The following is a 20,028-nucleotide window of genomic DNA, read 5'->3' on the forward strand; positions in this document are numbered from 1 at the left end:
GAACAGGCACCCCCTGTAAAGGTGCAGAGTTGTGTGCCTATTATTATGTATGTTTGTGTAAGAACTGACATATGTGGATGACGTAACCAAATTGAGTTTCAAATTATATATAGGGAACGAAAAATATTTAAAACCATTGTAATGGGCAGGTGCGAATAGTTCTTATAACGGCAGTGGCTTCTTCTGAATTACTTTATCTTTGCCTTGAAAAAGACTTTAGGGCATAGTACGGGCTATATCCATTTTGCTTTTTGCTGTCTTCCAAAACAAACCAGCGACTGGTACAAAGCGGCCGGTTGCTGTATTATTAGCCTACCCGTTCAGCGATCACCAGGGGGCAGCGACAACACACACACACACACACACACACACACACACACACACACACACACACACACACACACACACACACGCACACACACGCACACACACACACACACACACACACACACACACACACACACACACACCCTGTGACAGTTTATCAGGGCAAGGTGATTGAGTCTCGCTTTCCCCATTGTGGATCGCAAATAGGTTTATAGTCTACCTGGCACTGGCAGCAGTGAAACCATATTAGCATTTGAATACCTGTTCTGTGAACAGGGAACAGGCACCCCCCTGTAAAGGTGCAGAGTTGTGTGCCTATGTGACAAAATGACCAGGGGGTGGGGAGCTTCAGCCTTCAGTCAGTGGGTGCTATTTGGGTTTCTATTGTGTCAGTGGGTGCTTCAGCCCTCAAGCACCCCCGGAGTCGACGATATCCATTACTAATGGATATCTTGAACGGATTTATATAGAGGAGGGATAGTAAGTTGACAAGAGTCAGAGGTAACAAGTAGGCACAAGTAGACCATTCATGGCCTACTTGTGTGCACTCTGTGAAGTTGACAGCTTGACAGAGTGCATTTCTAGTTTTGTTTGTCTTTTGTTGTTGTTTTGCTTTTCATTTCTGTCCTTCTCCTAGTTCAGGACTTTGGGTTCAGGTTCTATAAATAAAGATTATGATTATGATTTTGACTATACAATTATTATGATGATTATTATTATGACGATTATTATGATTTTTGTGAGGATGATGAATATATAGTGAGATGAGCACAAATTCACTATCATGAGAAGCTTTTTTTTAGCTGACATTATGTTTTGATATTGAGGTTGCTGGGCATCAATACTATATTATGCTGAAACATAGATTTTGCTAAGTATCTGGTATACACAAAATAAATGGCAATATGCTAAGTGGTGTAAACTTTGTAGAGTAACTAATCCCCTTTAATCAGGAAAAAACAAAAGAATCCAGAGGCTGTGTGTGTTTGTGTGTGCGTGCGTGCGTGCGTGCGTGCGTGCAAGCGTGCGTGCGTGCGTGCCTGTGTGCGTGCGTGTGTGCGTGCGTGCGTGCGTGTGTGCGTGCATGCGTGCGCACATGTAAGACTGTGTGCGATGTTGAGACACGCCATGCTGTATAAAAGCCCTGTGGACTGGGCTGTTAGGTGAAATCAGATTACTTGGAAACACTTGCCATGTAAGTGTTAACATGCAAAGAATGTCTTACCTTTAGAAATTGTATTATGATTCTAGGCCTGCAGCAAACCATTTCAATTATTTCCAAAATGTCAAACATGCTGGAACATCCACAAATCAGATTTGATCAATTCTGAAATAGTGACGTAAAACTATATAACCTTTGTGAACATTTGTCAAGAACCTCAGAGGAGACGTCTGAACATGAAAGTTTTATAACAAGAATTTTGCATAAAGCAATTTTCACCACCCATCTCCATTCGTCAAACCTCTGACATTTCTAGACAATGGCAGGGTTTGTTCTTGTTAAGAATGACATACTGTAGATACATGGAACATTTGACCTCTATTAGAGACTAAACAGATAAACACACCCAGTCGCCACAGGGATACAATGTTCTTGCCAACATGAGTCATACTCATGTTGGCATAAAATCACACCTGAAACCTTTTCCTGGTACTTATACCCATTATTCTTTGCAGCTTAAAACTTTGCAGCTATACTGCTAAAGTGTCAGTTTAACTCTGAGAATGGGAAAATGATTGCAGAGCTGAATTGATATTCAGGCTTAACAGATCCTATAGCGCTGCTGCAGCTCTACGGTATATGCAAAAGGAATGGTATCTTCATCATCTTCTGTTGGTGGTCTTTGCAAATTGATGGAGCTGACTCATCTTGTAATCATGTCAGATTGTAAAGATCTACAGCTGTTGTCCTTGGCGTGCAGTATAGGTTTCAGATTCACCTTGTGACAGGGCAGGATGTATGTCCTTGCCTCCTCAACTCATAAAGGTGGTGCTTTGCGACAGACCTTGGCTGTCTTGCTCTGAACAGTCCAGTAAAATGTTGCACCAAGGGCTCCACTCTGTATTGATTTTGTGTTATAGTTAACATAAACCTTCTATGAAGCACATATCTATAATGCAGTAGGTACAAACATACTTATAATAGATTATAATCTAAATAAAACACTATAATTATAGTTGTAGGCAGCTAAGCACTCATAAATATTCACATAAATTCACAATTCTTTATAACAGTAATCAACACATTATAAAACATTTTATAATGAGGCCAAGTATCATAATATACCTCATAATTTCTGGACACACAGATATGTGTTGCAAGGATTGTAATAGGCCTAATTGTAATACATGAGCTTGTAGATTTGCTATTTTCAAATTATTTAGAAACATTGTGAAAAATGCAGAATATTTCTGAAACATTTTAACGAAACACATTTTGTATGGGGGTCAATTGTGGCACAATATATTTTCTATAAGGGGTCCGCGACAAAATACATATTAATTTGGTGGTTCTTGACATCATGTCTGAGAGCCACAGTTATGTTATATAGTAGGCTATATATACACATGGGTTTCCTAGAAAGTGTTACTGATAAGGGTATGGATGTGGTCAAATACACTTGCCTTTACTTTACTAAATACAGTGGAGCATGTCAGTCAACAGTTGTGTTGTACTGATCACATGCCTGAATCTGTGTATACAGGTCAGGAACACTGACAGCATGCTGAGGAGGAAGTGAGAAACATGCATGTACTCTGTGAAAGCATGGTGTGCACGTGCGTGCGTGTAGTGTATGCAAATGTATGTTAATCTGCATGAGTATGTTTAAGCATGTTCATGGTGTGTGTGTGCAATTAATTAGCATTAAATAATGTGGTTGCTAAACAGGGTGCGCTATAGGGTGCTATAGGGTCAGGGTATGTGGGTGGTGAAGTTGTTCCTGAAATATCTTCTGATGAAGAATGCTATGCAGAATTAATTAATGCTATTTGGGTGGAACTACATTTGGATCATCAATTGAATTGTGTGTGTGTGTGTGTGTGTGTGTGTGTGTGTGTGTGTGTGTGTGTGTGTGTGTGTGTGTGTGTGTGTGTGCGTGTGCGTGTGCGTGTGTGTGTCTAGTGTACTTCCCTTTCAGTCATCATTAGTCTTACGTACACTCTGATCCCTCGCCTGTCTGTCTCACTGTCTGTCTGTCTGTGTTCCACTTTATCCATCCATCCACCCTCCCCTCTTTCCTTTTGCCAAGCGCCACAGATGATTGACAGCTCAGTGGTTTAATGACTGTTCTGAGCGGTTTCGTATCTCTTATCTCAGTGAGAGACCAGAAGAGCGCCTGTCACACCCTACTAGCCTGTCACACCCTACTAGCCTGTCACACCCTACTAGCCTGTCACACCCTACTAGCCTGTCACACCCTACTAGCCACCCAATTCCACTTTGGGCGGGAACCCATATTGGTATCTTACCCCCTCAGGCCGGGAACCCATATTTGGGTTCTGTACAGTATTTACAGTATTCAAAAATGTAATTGTTTTGATGCTGCTATATAAATATTTGATGTTTTTCAGAAACCTTAGGTCAGGATTTAGAGGCGTTTTTAGAATCGGCCTTAGGCCTAAATGGTTAAATTCGGATAACCATGTGATGTACAGTATATATGTACACGCATGCACGCAGGCACATGCAAGCGCGCGCGCGCGCGCACACACACACACACACACACACACACACACACAATATATGATATTCATATTTCATAATCAATTATCGTACTGTCAAATGCACACGTTATTTATTCATAAACATAGTTGCATAGTTGCAAACATTGCTTTAGTTCTCTGACAAAACCTATGCATTTTATAGCCATACAGCATGATTATAGTGGCTGTCTCTTATACGATTCCCTTTCTTTGTTTTCCTCTTAGGTCCTAGACTCTACCTCAGCCATCTGCCATTACCTTGATGATAACAGTTGCTCCGCCCTAATTATCCTGGGGTTTGTGATGATGTCACCACTGGTGGTTGTGGCAGCTGCCATCTTCTGTGGGCTTCTTCGAAAGTTGCAACTCTTAGTGCTTATTCAGCCGATCACAAAGGCCTGGTACCGTGGACGGATCTTGGACTGGGCAGGCAATGTCCGCGCCTGGGTCTGAAGGTGTCAGGAGGAGGTCAACAGTCAGGGATAAGTTCCATTCTTGTTAATTACATTAATTAATTTGTTCATTGCGCACAGGTGCATTGGCAATTTTAAGGTCTGGCGTTTTGCTTAGTTTTAGAACCTTAAACAACTTATTTATGATATACTTGAAGCCTTACACAGCAGCTCTTAGAGCAGCTACACCACTTTACTGTATATTTAGATTAGACAAAATATAACCATAAAACCTTTTTGGGTTGTTTAAAAGAAACCATTTGGGGGGGTTTCATGTTGATTATTTCATATTAAACTAGCAGAACGCATTATCAGCTTGCCTGATATTGCCAGGATTATTGCACTGACAACGTGTCGCTTTGCGTCACGTCGATCAGCGTATTCAGGTTTCAGTACCAAGCACTGGCAAGGTTAATACTAATGTGGGTGAAATGTGCTTTTTTCCTGCATGTTCACTTCCTATCTCTCCCTCTCTCTATCTCTCTTCCCATCTTCCCAATATCAAAAATATAATGCAATTCTTTGGAAGTAATGGAAGCTCACACAAAAGCGGTCAAGTAAACACGTAAACATCAAATCTATGTCAGTCAGGCATGTAGAGATGTGCTGCTCTGTGTGTGTGACAGAATTAGAAGTGTAGAAAACAGTCTGTCATCTGTGCCGCTGCGATGTGGGTAGAGGTGACAAAAGGAGGAGCCCTACTAATCCATTTGGGGAAAGATGGTCCCAAACCACTTCAGTGCAGTTGCTGAGATACTAAGGTCAGAAAATGACCCACAGAAGAATTTCCCATATATATCTGAGGGGGGGGGGGGGGGGGTCCCAGATATAAATGGCATTAAATTGGGGTCAGTAGCCTAGCTCTGCATGTCAAACTGGGGGTCCTTTTCAAATGGGGTCTTGCCCTGAACATTAATTTCAGGGCAAGACCTCGACCTTGCGCGTGCCGACTCGGCCCCCAGCCTGGTACCGTAGTCAAAATATGGCCCTTGAGGAGAATTAATTGGGGAACCCTGCTTTAAGACATCAGAAGCGGACTTGATCTCTGTGAGGCACGACCAAGCAATGTGCTAGCTGAACGAGTGCCTGTGCCGAGCAGTGTGATGTCTGCTTCTGCCAAATCAATGCTGTTTGACTTGCAAACCGATAGGCTTGGAATCATAAATCATTTTGTCCTTGTCAATATGCCGTCGTGTCAAACGTCAGATGTTGTCAAATTCGTCACCGTAGTACGACCTGGGTGTGAGAATGTGTTGGTTGATGATGTTGGAAATGCAAGTGCAGAGTGTAGAGAGACAGGAAACCAAGAGCAGATAGAGTAGAGACATGCAAGACAAAATGTATGTTGGATTTGAACTCTGAGCACCAGAGACCCTGTGCACCTGCTGAGCTACCAGGCAAACCTGATGTTGAAATGTCATGTGTGTAAACTTTCATATCTGGCTAGATAATAAATTCATGAATGTGAATACTTTTTTATTCTTACTTTTTGTCTTGTGCTTCCATTACTTTTAATGAGTTTAATCTGTAGCAGAAAATCAAATAGATATATATCTGATGATTCTGATCTGCTCAGGCCTTCCTTTTGTTAAAGTGGTGAATCTTACATTAAAAGCATAATGAAATATGCAAATGAAAATGTCTTACTGAACATACTGGCTTAAATGTAGACACAGTAAGAAGTCTTATAATCATATTAATACGATGAAAACAATGATATTTTAAGGCCTCCTATTATTAGACAGTAGGGGAGCAACAAAATAACAAAATGTTTGATAGGTGAGGTGATAAAGTGATAGGTGAGGTGATAAAGTACAGTGGCAGGACACATGTACAGTAGATGCATTGTAAGTTATCTTCTGTGATTGCTTTTGTATATGTTATTTATTAATTGTGTGAGTCATTGTAAAGGTTTCTCAATATATTGTTGTGACATTAGTTGTGAAGGTACATTCTAATGCTATAGGAAATAAATAATACAAATTAAAACATTATTGCGTGTTGCCTGTTGCAGCTCTTCCTTTGCTTGCGTCTTTCACTTCTGACGTTAATAAATTGCCCAGTCCTCTATTTACTGTATGCCACCAGGTATTTTTGTTTGTTTGTGTATTCTTAACTCATAATTATTTAATCACAGAAATAAATAAGGATGGTTGTCTTTTCATCAAAAGGTGTGTGAAATTCGTTTTTGTGAATAGTTCCCATCTATGCACAAAAACGAATTTCACTATCCCTTGCTCAAAATAACAGACGCATTACCACGCATCTCTGCCTTTCTCCCTCCCTCCCATCATTTTCCTGATAGTTGCCTCAGCCTAACGATGCGGTGAGTGCACAGCCACACCACTTTCACTAAATCCTTAATCACCCAAGCGCCTGGAAAATGTATTCTTTCTATATAGGGAGTGGGACTATACTGTAGGCAGCCATAAACCTTGCTTAGAGATTGTATACAGTCTCTCTGACAGCAACTGGCTTACTGCATTCTACAACAGCATCTGTGCTTGAGTTGATAGTGTGTTTGTGTGTTTGTTTTTTAGCTTACCGGTACGTGTATGTACCGGTAAGTACTTTGTGTGTGTGTGTGTGTGTGTGTGTGTGTGTGTGTGTGTGTGTGTGTGTGTGTGCGTGTGTGCGTGCGTGCGTGCATGCGTGCGTGCGTGCGTGCGTGTGTTTGTTTTGGAACTGCTTTGATTTTTGTGTGTTTTCTTTTTGTGTTCACTGTACTGGGCTCATTGACAACAGTGCCCAAAGGAAAAGCCTCTGCGTCAACAATGCACAGATGTTCATTGTTCACACAAACACAGATCAAATCTCACCTCCACTGCATGTTGCCGTGCTAATTACCTAGGTAGTCATACAGGCAGTGACATGACATCTTTTGGCAGGAAGGGGAGGGTTGATGAGGACACCCCATTTGGAACAAGTCATCGTAATTTGTTGGATTGTTAATCCAATTAACTGCTTGTGTCATGCAAGAGTACTCTGGAGAAATACCATTAGGGGTGTTGTCATCGATCTGGCGCCCAAGCTCACCAGCCACTATCTGCACTGCATCAAACAGATCATAACACAGACATTGTTGTCAGCTGACCACATTCACAGGGTGGCTATTCGATTCAGTGATCCTTTAAAACCTTTACCTCAGAGTTTCTGTTAAATGTTCACCTAATCACACCAGAAGACAGTGTGTGCGATGTTGTATATTATATTCTACACACAAAATGCAAACACATTGAAATAAATACACACCAGACACAACCAGTTAAAATGACAGTTTATTGTTTAGTTGTTATGTGTTATTTATTTGCATTTGAGTTGACTGAGTTTTCTTTGAGTTTCTAGTTCTGTGGGAGAATACAGAAACCATGCAAGGCAATAACCTGCAGATCGGGAACAGTTTGGGGTTCAGAGTCTTGCTCAAGGACACTCGACACTATAACTCTGGGGGAGCCCAGGCATTTTGTTTCAAAAATAGATTTAGCAAAAATCAACCTGCTGGTGGCGCTATAACAGGCCAGTGAAAGGGGTGACATTTCTTCTTTTTTATCTACATTTTTTTTCCCACAATATTTGTAACACTTTTTGTTTTTTCACCCATGTGTCAATTCTCTAGTCTAGTCTTCAACTGATGGGGGGGAGTTTCCCCAGTTGAACGTAAAGTATTTCTTCCTCGGCTTAGTGGTAATGTGGGTGAAAGAATTAACAGAAATCACACTATTTTTTCAAAATAGTGTACAGTATTTGTTAAAACGTCATTTTATGTGGACATGCCCACCAGGTCATTAAGTATGCCTGGTTTGACTGTTTGTGGTGATGGGTGTTGATCCACCTGAACTGAAGCCACACCCACAGCTGTTGTATGATAAAGGGGAGGGGACGGGGTTAGAGATGGGGATGATACAAAGGGAAGCTGGGAAGACATCATTGCACATAACAACCACACCAAGGGGTCTAATGAAGTACTGTCAACTCATAAACACATGTTAAACTCTTTAATATAATTATACGTAAAAATGTGTTTTATAAAAGTCAGCCTCATGGTGGCACTATAAAAGGCAGATGTGAAATGCAGGCCCCTTTAGGGTGTAAAAACGTGTACGTCACCAAGAGGAGGGCGGCATCTGAAAAGCTAGCGGCGCCATTCTTGTGGGCTTTAAACTCTAGCCCACATCACTCAGAATAGAGTGACGGTGGTATGTTTTTGTAAATATTGAGCTCGTTCTTGGCGCCAACATAGTGAACCAACACCAGGGTGGATAGAAAGAACGTTGGGCCCAAATACCTTACAAGGACGTTTTCTGGCTCATTCCCTCGACGTGACCTGCTGAGGTCAGTTTAAAAAAAGAACATATGCAAGCACACCGGATAGTCGCTCAATGTAAACGTATGGCGGCCGCTACCACGTGACACATATGTTGACGCCCCCTCAAGGAGATTTTGGTACGCTCTATAGTCTATACTCTATAGGGAGTCTACGTGACAGATCCGTGTTTATCACATGACTACAGAGATACTATGTGCCGATTTGCGTGATGCAAAAAAAACTGCCTCATAGTGGCACTATAAAAGGCAGATCTGAAGAATTCGGGTGAGACTTTACATGCACACTCCCTGGAAGCGAAGGAAGAACCTTTTTTCACACCGTCCTCTTACAGCGCCACCAGGATGCTTATTGTTGCTAAACTAACTTTTTTACATTACTCAGTTTTTGTCCACTACTATCCCTCCTCATCAATTTCCTTTCAAACTCTATATTTTGCATGATATTGGTGAAATGCTGAAAATAAATGCCATAAATGCCACAATGCCATTAAGCTTTAACATGTTGAAAAAACCCCCAAAGAGAACCAAGATGATAAACAAATGCAGGTGTGACTACGTCTCTTTCCATCTGTCTCTCTGTCTTTTTCTCTCTTCCCTGCTCTCGCAGGCACTCATGACACTCTCTCTCTCACTCCATTTCCCACTCCTGTAACCCCCCTCCCCTCCCGCCCCAATTTTCTGGCATGGAAAATGAGTTATTGTAGTATTCTCGCTCTCTTTTCACCCCGTCATTTTTTTCATTTTTCATACTCCCCCAAGTCTTCTTGAGGAAGTATAGAGACAGCTGAGTCCACAGCTGGCTTGTTTCTTTCATCTATTCTGGAAATTGTGTTTTAGGTAGGCACCCTATTGTTCATTTTAATTAAACATATATGTCCTATTAAAACGACCAATACGGTGAACAATACGGTGAACAATAGAGTAAAGCCAATGTACGTGATCCAGCAACTAAGTAATTCAAGTTTTATGTTTGCTTTCATTTACAGTGAAATGAGATTAACTGGTGAATATAGAAACAACATTTCCCGCATCTTGCTGCAACCCACGACTTACACAGCTCTGGCCATGAGGGGCGCCGGCCGATCTAGGGGTTTCTCTGGTGCCAGAGCATCCTTGGTAAATTCAAAGCACCCTTGGCAATGCAGAGAGATTTTACATTGCAGACTACTGACTATAGTCCATTCACGGAAAACCTGTCCGTTGATTGGTGGGGAGCACGGGGTGGTTTGAGTTAGAACTTATTTCCAGTCAGGCATAACTGCCCAATCATTGCAAACATTGCAGACTGGCAGAGTCATGTCAAACGGGCAATGGACAAATTTTACTCAGATTGGCCCAAAGAGGGCACTATAGCAATCAGCTGAGAACACAACCATTGAACTGCAGGAACGTCTCATCTCAATCTCTATCCTCCAAGGATTTGGTTGTAGTCTGAGGAAGAATTGGTACGCACAACCTATGGACTGAAGCAATATACTCTGACATAAACAGAGACTGTCCCTCCATTATTGACCCATGAAAACAAAATGAGAGAATTTAGGCCTAATGGCCTTGTTGATTTCTATGAAAATATGTACAGTCAATTGAGAAATAAGGGCACCCCTAATAGCCACTGGAGAGATATGCAGCTGTTGCCTTGGCATGGTGCTCTCACTGCTTGACCCTCTGAATTGCTGTTTGGAGATATCTTGTTTTGTTTTTCTTTCCCTCTCACAATCACAGTCACCCAGCAGTGCAATAATCTTTCGTCCTGCGACGACCTTCTGTTTCCAAATTCTACAATGATTCTCGATCTGCACTTCCGTCTGCCTACCCGAAAGTGATTTTCCACTGATTGCCAGCTCAAATTAACCTTCGAATACAATAGAATCTGCCCTCCAGCCTCCTCCAACCGGCCGAGCAAGCCTTTCTCATTGCCCCCCACATGGGGGAAATAGACCTGTCGCTTCACACTTCTCTTTCAATCTATTACATTTTTGGCTTAATACATTGTATCTTTACCACAGTGCAGATCTCAATTGTCTCTTCATTTCTTTCAAAATGTTCTAATTGAATACCTGGGGTATTAAATTTTCATGGTCGGCTTTCCTTTCATCATGGCTCATGAAAATAGGAACCATTGGACAAACTCTGGCTTTTCACTAGTTTATACATGGCTCTAATTCAACTCCCATGCGGTGGCTTCTAGCTTTCAGGAAAGGCTGTAGTTATATCATCAGTGGTGGAAAAAATGTAATACGTGCGTGCAAAGTACACTACGGAGTAGAATACAGTACAGTACAAGTACTACAGTACAGTACAGCACAGAGTACAGTACTTGCACATTACAAGTGCAGTATGCGTACAGTACTGTAGTATGAATACAGTACGAGCACAGTACGAGCGCAGTAAGAGTACAGTACAGTACAAGTACAGTATAGCACAGTATGAGTACAGTACGACTGCAGTACAGTACAGGTACAGTACTAGTACAGTGTGAGTACAGTACAGCACCACTCAGGTCAGACATGTCTGATTTTTTACTTAAGTAAAAGTATCAATACTGCAGGCCTGGGCCTCCGCTCACTGGTCCAGGCACCTTGGCCGGTAATCCGAGTCTGGCAGTGTGCTGCGGGTTCCACTCCCGATCCCGACGGCCTTTACTGCATGTCACTCCTCCATCTCTCTCCACCATTTCCTGTCAGCCTACTGTCTGTCTCTCTAAAAAAGTATCAATACTGCAGTGTATAAATACTCTGTTACAAGTAAAAGTCCGGAATAAAAAAAATACTTGAGTAAAAGTACAAAAAGTAGTCATTGTGCAGAATGTCCCATTTCAAGTTTTCAAATGTATAAACATATTTTCATCTTTGTAGATCTGCTATTTTCAAAGGCTGAAATATAGGGCTGAAGTGGTTAATTTATGTTTTGTAATAATAATCAAAATCTACAAAGTAACTAGTAATTCAAGTTTTCAATCTCCAGCACCGTTGGTCGCTGCCAAACTGTGCACACACACTCCCTGGATGCCAATTCCAAACCTGTGCCCGGAATTCTCCACAATGGCCTGTAGTCCAGGCAAAATAGCATTTCCAGACAGACTAATTAAAAGAGAATTTTTTTCAACAGATATCATTTCTATGAGGTGTCTAGAATAACATACTAAAAGTCCTAAGAAATCCTAGATGCGGAAATATGTTTAATTCTCATCAATTCAAGATGTGTGCTAATACCTCGAGAAAACTAAACACCCTAATGGTCATTTTTTGTATTACAAGTTTCTCTGAAACTTAATTTGAATATGCAAATTAGCTTAATATATATTGAATATGCCCACATTTGCATATCACGAAAATTACTTTTCCCCAAAATGTATAATATTTACATTGTTGTTTGTTAATGATATCAAACACACTGATCAGACTTTCATGAACCATTTCATCGAAATATTGTGACTTCATAGAATAAAAAAAACACCATTCATATGTATGACAAATGCATAAATCCGTCAAATCTTCCTCCAACCATCCTACTGCTAATGGTTGATGGCAATGCTGCTTTTGGACTGGCCTCTAACCTGAAACCTGCCGGGCTTGGTTGTACCTACCGGGGGCATAACCCCCACCAGCAGTGTCTCAGTCCATCCCAGTCTTCTTGTTCCTGTACTCTGCAGACACGCCTGAAGCTGTTGCAGGCCATCTCCCACAGAGCCGAAGAGTTTGATCAATCCTCATGCCCCCCCCCACATTTTGGGGAAAAGTAATTTTCGTGATATGCAAATGTGGGCATATTCAATATATATTAAGCTAATTTGCATATTCAAATTAAGTTTCAGAGAAACTTGTAATACAAAAAAGTTTAGTTTTCATGTTAAGATTCATTGTGGAAAGTTTCATTGTGATAGGACAAAAGAAAAAAAAAAGCCTATTAGGGTGTTTAGTTTTCTCGAGGTATTAGCACACATCTTGAATTGATGAGAATTAAACATATTTCCGCATCTAGGATTTCTTAGGACTTTTAGTATGTTATTCTAGACACCTCATAGAAATGATATCTGTTGAAAGAAATCTCTTTTAATTAGTCTGACTTTTGGGTCTAAAATGGGCTAGATTGCCTGGCCTACTGTTATAGCGCTACCATGAGGCTGACTTTTGCAAAAATAAATGTTTTTAATTACTCCTAGGTTTTATCCATACATCACGCAAATCGCTAAACACTATCTGTCATGTTATCAACACGGATCTGTCCGATTGGCCATATTCTATCCCGATTGGCTAAGATTGCCTTTCAAAGTTCAAATAAATTTTGCATGCACATTACCACTAGGTTGAGGAAGAAATGTCACTTGAAATGTTCAAATCAGCCTCATGGTGGCGCTATAACAGTCCGATTTGTGGTGCAACTTCACCAATCTGTGTAAAACTTTGTAAGTGAAAGCACGCACATTTCCACTATACGTTACACTATACGTTGAGGAACAATTAATACCACCCTTTTAACATTGCCCTATTATAGCACCAGGAGGCACATTTTTTCTGTCAAATATTCGGACTAGGACAGTCAGGATCAAACAGAGAGCCAATGTGTGGAAATCCTTGAAGCCAATAGTGCCAGAGACAAAGCTCTGTCACGTTTTAAGCAATAACGTAACCAAAATAACCTCCTACGCTGTAGAAGGCCTAGAAATCAAGTTCAGCACAAAGTAAAGAAGGCCAAGTCATGCTATTTTTCTAATAAAATCAAGGAAAAGTAGGATAACCGTCAAACCTTATGGAAAACCCTTTAAAACCTGTGTGGCATTAGTAAAACTATCTATCTCATTGAAGATTTATGGTAATGGGATGTACAACTAAAACATTCTTCACCTCTATTGCCAATAAACTTGAAGGATGTTTGCCTGTAGGCCCTAGCTGTTTCCTATGGGCATAATGCATAATGTACTTAGAGGTTTCTACGTCCACCTCAGTGTCATTCTTATTAGCTTTTCCTTCAAGTCATGCAGTTACATTTGACAAAATTGAAACACACACAAATCTGTTAAAGAGCCTTGACATCAACAAGGCCACATGGGCTTGTCAATATTTCTGCAATTCTTAAAGGATGCAGCTGACATGATTGCACCATGTGACACACACATTGTTATGTCCCTCTGGCATCTAGGTCAGTTCAATTACAGCTGAACTTGGTACATCTGTAACAGCTGCACCTACCTTTGCAATCTTTTTAAGAAGAGTACCAAAGTTCATTCCCACCGAACCAGAGCCAGCAATGCATACCTGTACTTGCCCAAGTTCAAAACCGATATGGGAAGATGATCATTTAGATATAAAAGGTTTAGGATATAAACTGGAACTTGCTACCCTCAACAATAAAGAGCACCAGCAGTCATCCTCTTTTTAAGAAAAGGGTAAAATCATGGCTTTTAGAAAAAGTTGCAGAATAGCATGGACACTTCTATTTATTATTAGATATTTTATTTATGCCGTAAATTCCATAATCAATGTTTAGTATTGTTCTAGAGTGTTTTTTCATTCTTGCATGACCTGTGTTTGTCTCAGACCAAGACAATGGATATAAGTTACTGACGTTTCCCTTAGAAGCATGTCCTTTGTTTTTCTTACGTCTAATACATCAAATCAAACCACTCTAATACAAATGAAAACAACATTAACTAGAAACATGCGCTCTTTGGAGCACAGACCTCTGCCAGGCCGGGTTGCCAAACCAGGGCTGTGTCAGTCGTGGATTGCAGCCATCAGGACACGAGGAAGCTGCAGGGAGAAATAGAGTTTGTACAACAGACGGTGCAACTATTCATGTTTCTTACTGTTTGTGTTTAGCTATATTTGCATTTAGGACGAAGATCTGCAGATCCAGATCTTAAAATCAACAGGAAGTTGACATGTCACATTTGTATTAAATAACAATGCCGTACCGTGCCGGGTTTTGGCTGATGAGAGGCGGTGTCGTCCTTTGCTATTCCCCACCTGGATTATACCAGGGACTTGACCTTTTCTTTGCTCTATCTCATGGAACTTTGAGATTCTTTTTCATGTAGATTACACGGTTGACACTCACTGACATTTTGCATGTAAATCCTGTCTTTTGTGTGTTCACTCTTTTATTCTAGCACCTTGACTAACGTCCTTAAGTAAGTTTATAGTATACGCCTGCTACCATGCTCACGCACCTTTATACCGTATCTCAGGTTCATGTGTAAATATGTAGATTTTTTACTTTGTTTCCTTTTCTTGATCACCTTTCCCCCTCCCCCCACCTGTTCTTCTTCTCTTCTGATGTGGAAAAAGCATCACAAAACACAATATGAACTATGATGGGTCACCAAAATGTACGTTGGTATGTAGTATTTGTCTAATTCATCAAAATATGACTGATGGGATGGGAGGGATTGTCCTACTTTGTAACCACAAAGATATATGAGCACTTAACCCTTTGCCGTGTAGAATGTGAAATTAAGTACCCACTGTGCCTCAGGGGAAATCTACATGCTCCATGCTACATGCTGGCGTCAATTAGATTTAGATGCTGCCTTTGAACCAAACAATCTAAATCGCTGCATTCCCCTTTTGATAAACAAACCAAACATCTGAATCCATTCATTGTTTAAATTGTCTTCTCATGTTATACAGATGACAAAAGGCACCCTATGCATTGTGGCTTACAACAAACCAAGTACAGCGTTAAGTGGCTAAACCAAGTGTGTCCACCTCCCCGATTCCTTTATATACAGTATAAGAATTGTACAAATATATATTAAAAGACCTTGCTTTCCGGCTATTCGATTAATATAACCTGTTCAAAATATCAAAATATCAGTTTCGATATATTTTCTGTTAATTGCCAAGAAGCCCAGCCCTATTGCCTAGCATCATTGATGCATGATTGCTTTTGTGCTATCTCATTTGGAATAAGGGTTTGAATTGACTGTACTCTGTTGCTGTTTTTACATTTATGTCTATTAAACTAATCAATCAATCAATCAATCACTCTCTCTGGCAGATTGGTCTGGTTTACAGGCTATAATTGTCTTTGTGTGGCTCACATGTCTTCACATTCCATCATGAATCTAATAGACCTGTTGCTACAGTATGAGACGTACTGTATATACATTTGTGATCTCATCCTCCTCCTGTCTTTCATGGCAATCACCATCCCTTGTTATACACAAACCCACAAATGTGACTAGAAAGTAATGCCGGTATAAGCTATAGTTTTGATAATTTCTTTACCTGATTTGTCAGATTAGTTGTTCAAAAAATGTCATTATTCAATTCAATGATGTGATCAAAAACGATATCACATTATAAAATATAACATTTTAATAAGAAATCATTGCATTGCTGTTTGCTGTTTGCTGTAATGCTGTTAAATGCAATGCACTATCCGTATCCACCTCAAGCGTGCAAATGTATAGATTCCCATAGCAATTTATTCTTAATTAATACTTTGTCATAGGAAATCAGAGTCTGAGTCTAACAAAAATATTTCTACTGCGATTGGCAGGTTGAGTTTGATTGGATGCTGCCTTCAGTGTGTAAAAGGTTCCCAAAACCACCGGGGGTTGCTGTTCATGGCAAATTAAATCTACTTGGAGTCAACAAATCCAGTCGGAGTGCTTATTTAACCATTATACGGTACACATTGATACACAGTCTGGGTTAAATTAACACACCAGATTTGACAGTGTACTGTGTATATACTGTAGGCTTACACATGCTGAAACATGCACAGAGACACCTGACATTTACCTCCAAAGATACAAAGCCTATGATAAAAGCAAAATAGAAGCACCTTCCTCCTTTCCCTCTGCATTTCTCCCTCAGGCAAATTGCACTGAGCTCTCAGTGATGAAGCACCTCTTAGTCTGGAGGTTCATGAGCGACTCCCTCATCAGCCCATATAGTAACTGCCTCAGTCAGCACTCAGCACCCACACTGTCACATCCCTGACTGTTCTTTTACCGCTCACAGTAAGATGAACACTCAGGATTTTACAGAGCTTTTTGCCGTGTAAGTACAGATCACTCTGTGTGTGTGTGTGTGTGTGTGTGTGTGTGTGTGTGTGTGTGTGTGTGTGTGTGCGAGTGAGTGAGTGCGTGCGTGTGTGTGCGCGTGTGTGTGCGCGCACGCACACTCGCCTGGCAGGCAGTCAGGCTGGCATGTCTACAGTGTGTGCAGAGATGATACATACTATAAATGAGACAGTAACAAGGGCCTACATACGCACACAATGAATCAATGATGAGACAGATTATTATGGCTTCGTTCGATAATAATTGTAATGTTACATTGTAAAAATGGTTATAAAGGAAATAATCATGTCTAAATGTGTTAAAGGGATATTTGACTTTCAAACAGGTTTGCGGTCATTTTAATGTCTGCTACAATGTCTGCCCTTTTGTGTAGAAAGTGCTTTTGATTGATTCCCTTTGTTGTCACCATAAAAAAAATCTTCTGTTCGAAAGGAATGGCCTGTGACTGATTATATTTGTTCCATGTTGGAACTGAACAATAGCACCTATCAGACCCGCTCTAGTGACTTCTTAAGGCTTTAGGTTCCTCAGGCTGAGACAGAGTTGGGCAAGACAGCTTTCTCTGTCAGACTGACAGAGAAAGCTGTCTTGCCCAACTGACAGTGTCAGTGCCACAACTTCGTGGAATGAACTCCAAAACTCTTTAAAACTGAGCTCCCTGCCTCCCCCTGGCCAGCCGGGGCGCCTGATGGAGGGGAAAGGAACTGGTTGGAATAACGTGTTCCTTCCACGCGCTACGTCCAACCAGGGAAACTCCCCCCTGTCAGGTGTAAAGGAGCAACTTGGACACTCAGGCATGAAGGAAGCATGAGTTCAAGTCCGTTGCTCTCCCCTTGTCCCCCATATATGGGGACTAGGTTGGTGGAGGGTGTGTAGAGCCCAGGATCACATTAGATGATTGACACAGGGGTGAAAAATGGGTTACAAAATCGTGGGATGAAAAATATATAAAGAAAAAAAAAAAAACTCCCTGCCATCTTTCGGTCAGTTCAAAGGAATGCTCCAGAACATTTTTCACTGTGATTGCTCCTGCTTCAATTGATTTATTTTATTTTATTGACTTTGATTCTGCATAAAGTTCCTTTGTAATTTATCCTGCTTTATAATGTATTGTGTCGATGTATTGTTTTTGATTGTATGTATTTTGTGTATTGTAACCTCGGCTACATTGAAAATGAGGGCTTGCCCTCAACTGTATGTCCGAGTATAAATAAAGGTGATGATGATGATGATGATGATGATTACTGTAACTGAAGTATGTTAGCAATTCTCACTAAGAAAAGAGGATGAAATGAAGAAATCATGACATAATTTTCAGGAAGACGATGGGTGATACTATAGATTCTAACTAGAACTGCACTCTGTCGAGTGCATACTTGCTTGTTGCACACTAGTGCGCAAGCAGAGCGCGCAAGTACTTTCGACCGCTACAAACTGTCAACCAATTACATATACATATACTATGTATATATGTGTGAGGGGTGGGACCGCCTTTATATAGTAAGAGAAGCTCTCGTGAGAGCAGAGAGAGTCGCGTTTGTTCTCGTCCGTCGTGTGCGTGGTTCAGTCCTGGGTTGGCGTCATTCACCGGTGGCCAGCACCGTGCGCCCAAACTTTACTAAAAGAGGTATGTTACAATGCAGGTTATGCTTTATTTGTTTGTTTCATGAGTAGTTTTATATGTACTTATTACTGTCACTGCATTCCACAGTTTCTGGTGGTGCTGTGCAGTAGGACGGCTGGGAACCAGCAAAGTACTGTTTATGCACTGTAACAAGAGTCTGAGGTAGGAGTTAACTTATATGTTGTTTAATAGCAACCAGAGGTTTATGTATATACTAGAGTTTATTGCATTCACCCAGCATGGTGGTTTATGACTATTGTCTGGTGATGTGTAAATAATATGATTTTCTGTATTATATTGTAGTGCCAGACAGACCCTGGTCAGCCCATGCTCCTGCCGTTTGGGTGTACACACCTCGGGCCTATAGGTAGGAAGATGGGCTTGCCAAGTTGCCAGTATATTGTATGTATTGTGTGTAATGATGATGGTGCTCAAGGAGTAATTCTATTTTTGTATATTGTAGGCTGACACTGGTGACACACATTGTGGTCAGCAGGCAGCCGCTGCTCTTTTCCTTTCGTTTATTTTATTGATAGTTGCTACTCAAGTGCCTCACCTTATGTCCAGTTATATTAAGAGTCAGATCAGTGTACCTTCACAAGGATGACCGTACTGTTCCCTTCCCCCCCTTTTCTAAGTGTGCAGTGTTTTAACAGAGTGTAATTTCATTGGTGTGCGCATATGAAGTCGCAGTTGATTTTAACCTTTTGCAGTGGTCTATTCGTTTTATCAGTGTGCTGTGTTATCATTCTTATTAAAGTCTTATTATCCCCGGTCCATGAATGTGTTGGTATACACCCAGTATTCTTGCTAAACCTTATGCTGATATTTAAATAAAGTGTTCAATGGTTGTACACACAAAAGCCTCTGTCTGTCTTGTTAACCTGAGTTTGGTCACCACAGTAACATTAAATGTATAGTTGGTTCAGGGTCTCTCCCCTTAAAGAGAGTGGCGTAGTCAAATTGAATTATCCCAAAGTATTATCAGTGTCCATCTGGTCACGTATGTAATTTGTCCGTCCCAGCCAACCCGCCACTTTTTATGCGTATGCACCGTCCCAGCAAATTGTGCCTGATACGGCAATGGTGCCAGATTACATATGTATACACAGGAGCATTACCTTTAATCCTCCCAACACTAAAACATATCGTCATTACGTCACCATCGAAAACCAATTACACTCTGGGATTGGGTCCTTTAATCCACATATTTCTTACGTCATCATTGAGAGCTAGTTATACATATACTATATATGTAATTTGTAAGTTGATTAGCGGTATACTGTGGTTACTTTGCGTCAAAAACCGTCCCAGCCAACCCGCCACTTTTTATGCGTATGAAAATAAAACAGCAAATTGTGCCTGATTTGCTGGGACCAGATTACATACATGTGTATATATAGGAGCATTACCTTTAATCCTCCCAACACTAAAACATATCGTCATTACGTCACCATCGAAGAACAATTACACTCTGGCATTGGGTCCTTTAATACACATATTTCTTATGTCATCATTGAGAGCTAGTTATACATATACTATACTATATATATGTAATTTGT

General features: G+C 40.7%; 1 protein-coding gene across 1 annotated transcript in view; it reads left to right on the forward strand.

Moving 5' to 3' along the window:
* The window catches only part of tmem88bl (transmembrane protein 88b-like), a 7,564-nt gene extending 2,978 nt beyond the window's left edge, over positions 1-4,586 (forward strand). The window contains exon 3 of the mRNA XM_083771693.1: positions 4,258-4,586. Within this exon, the coding sequence (XP_083627819.1) occupies positions 4,258-4,485 (228 nt within the window). The 3' untranslated portion in view covers positions 4,486-4,586. The remainder of the gene's footprint in view (positions 1-4,257) is intronic.
* Positions 4,587-20,028: the final 15,442 nt, after the last annotated feature.

The sequence above is a fragment of the Protomyctophum parallelum genome (genome assembly GCF_964188405.1).
Source record: "Protomyctophum parallelum genome assembly, chromosome: 8".
NCBI classification, from domain to species: domain Eukaryota; kingdom Metazoa; phylum Chordata; class Actinopteri; order Myctophiformes; family Myctophidae; genus Protomyctophum; species Protomyctophum parallelum.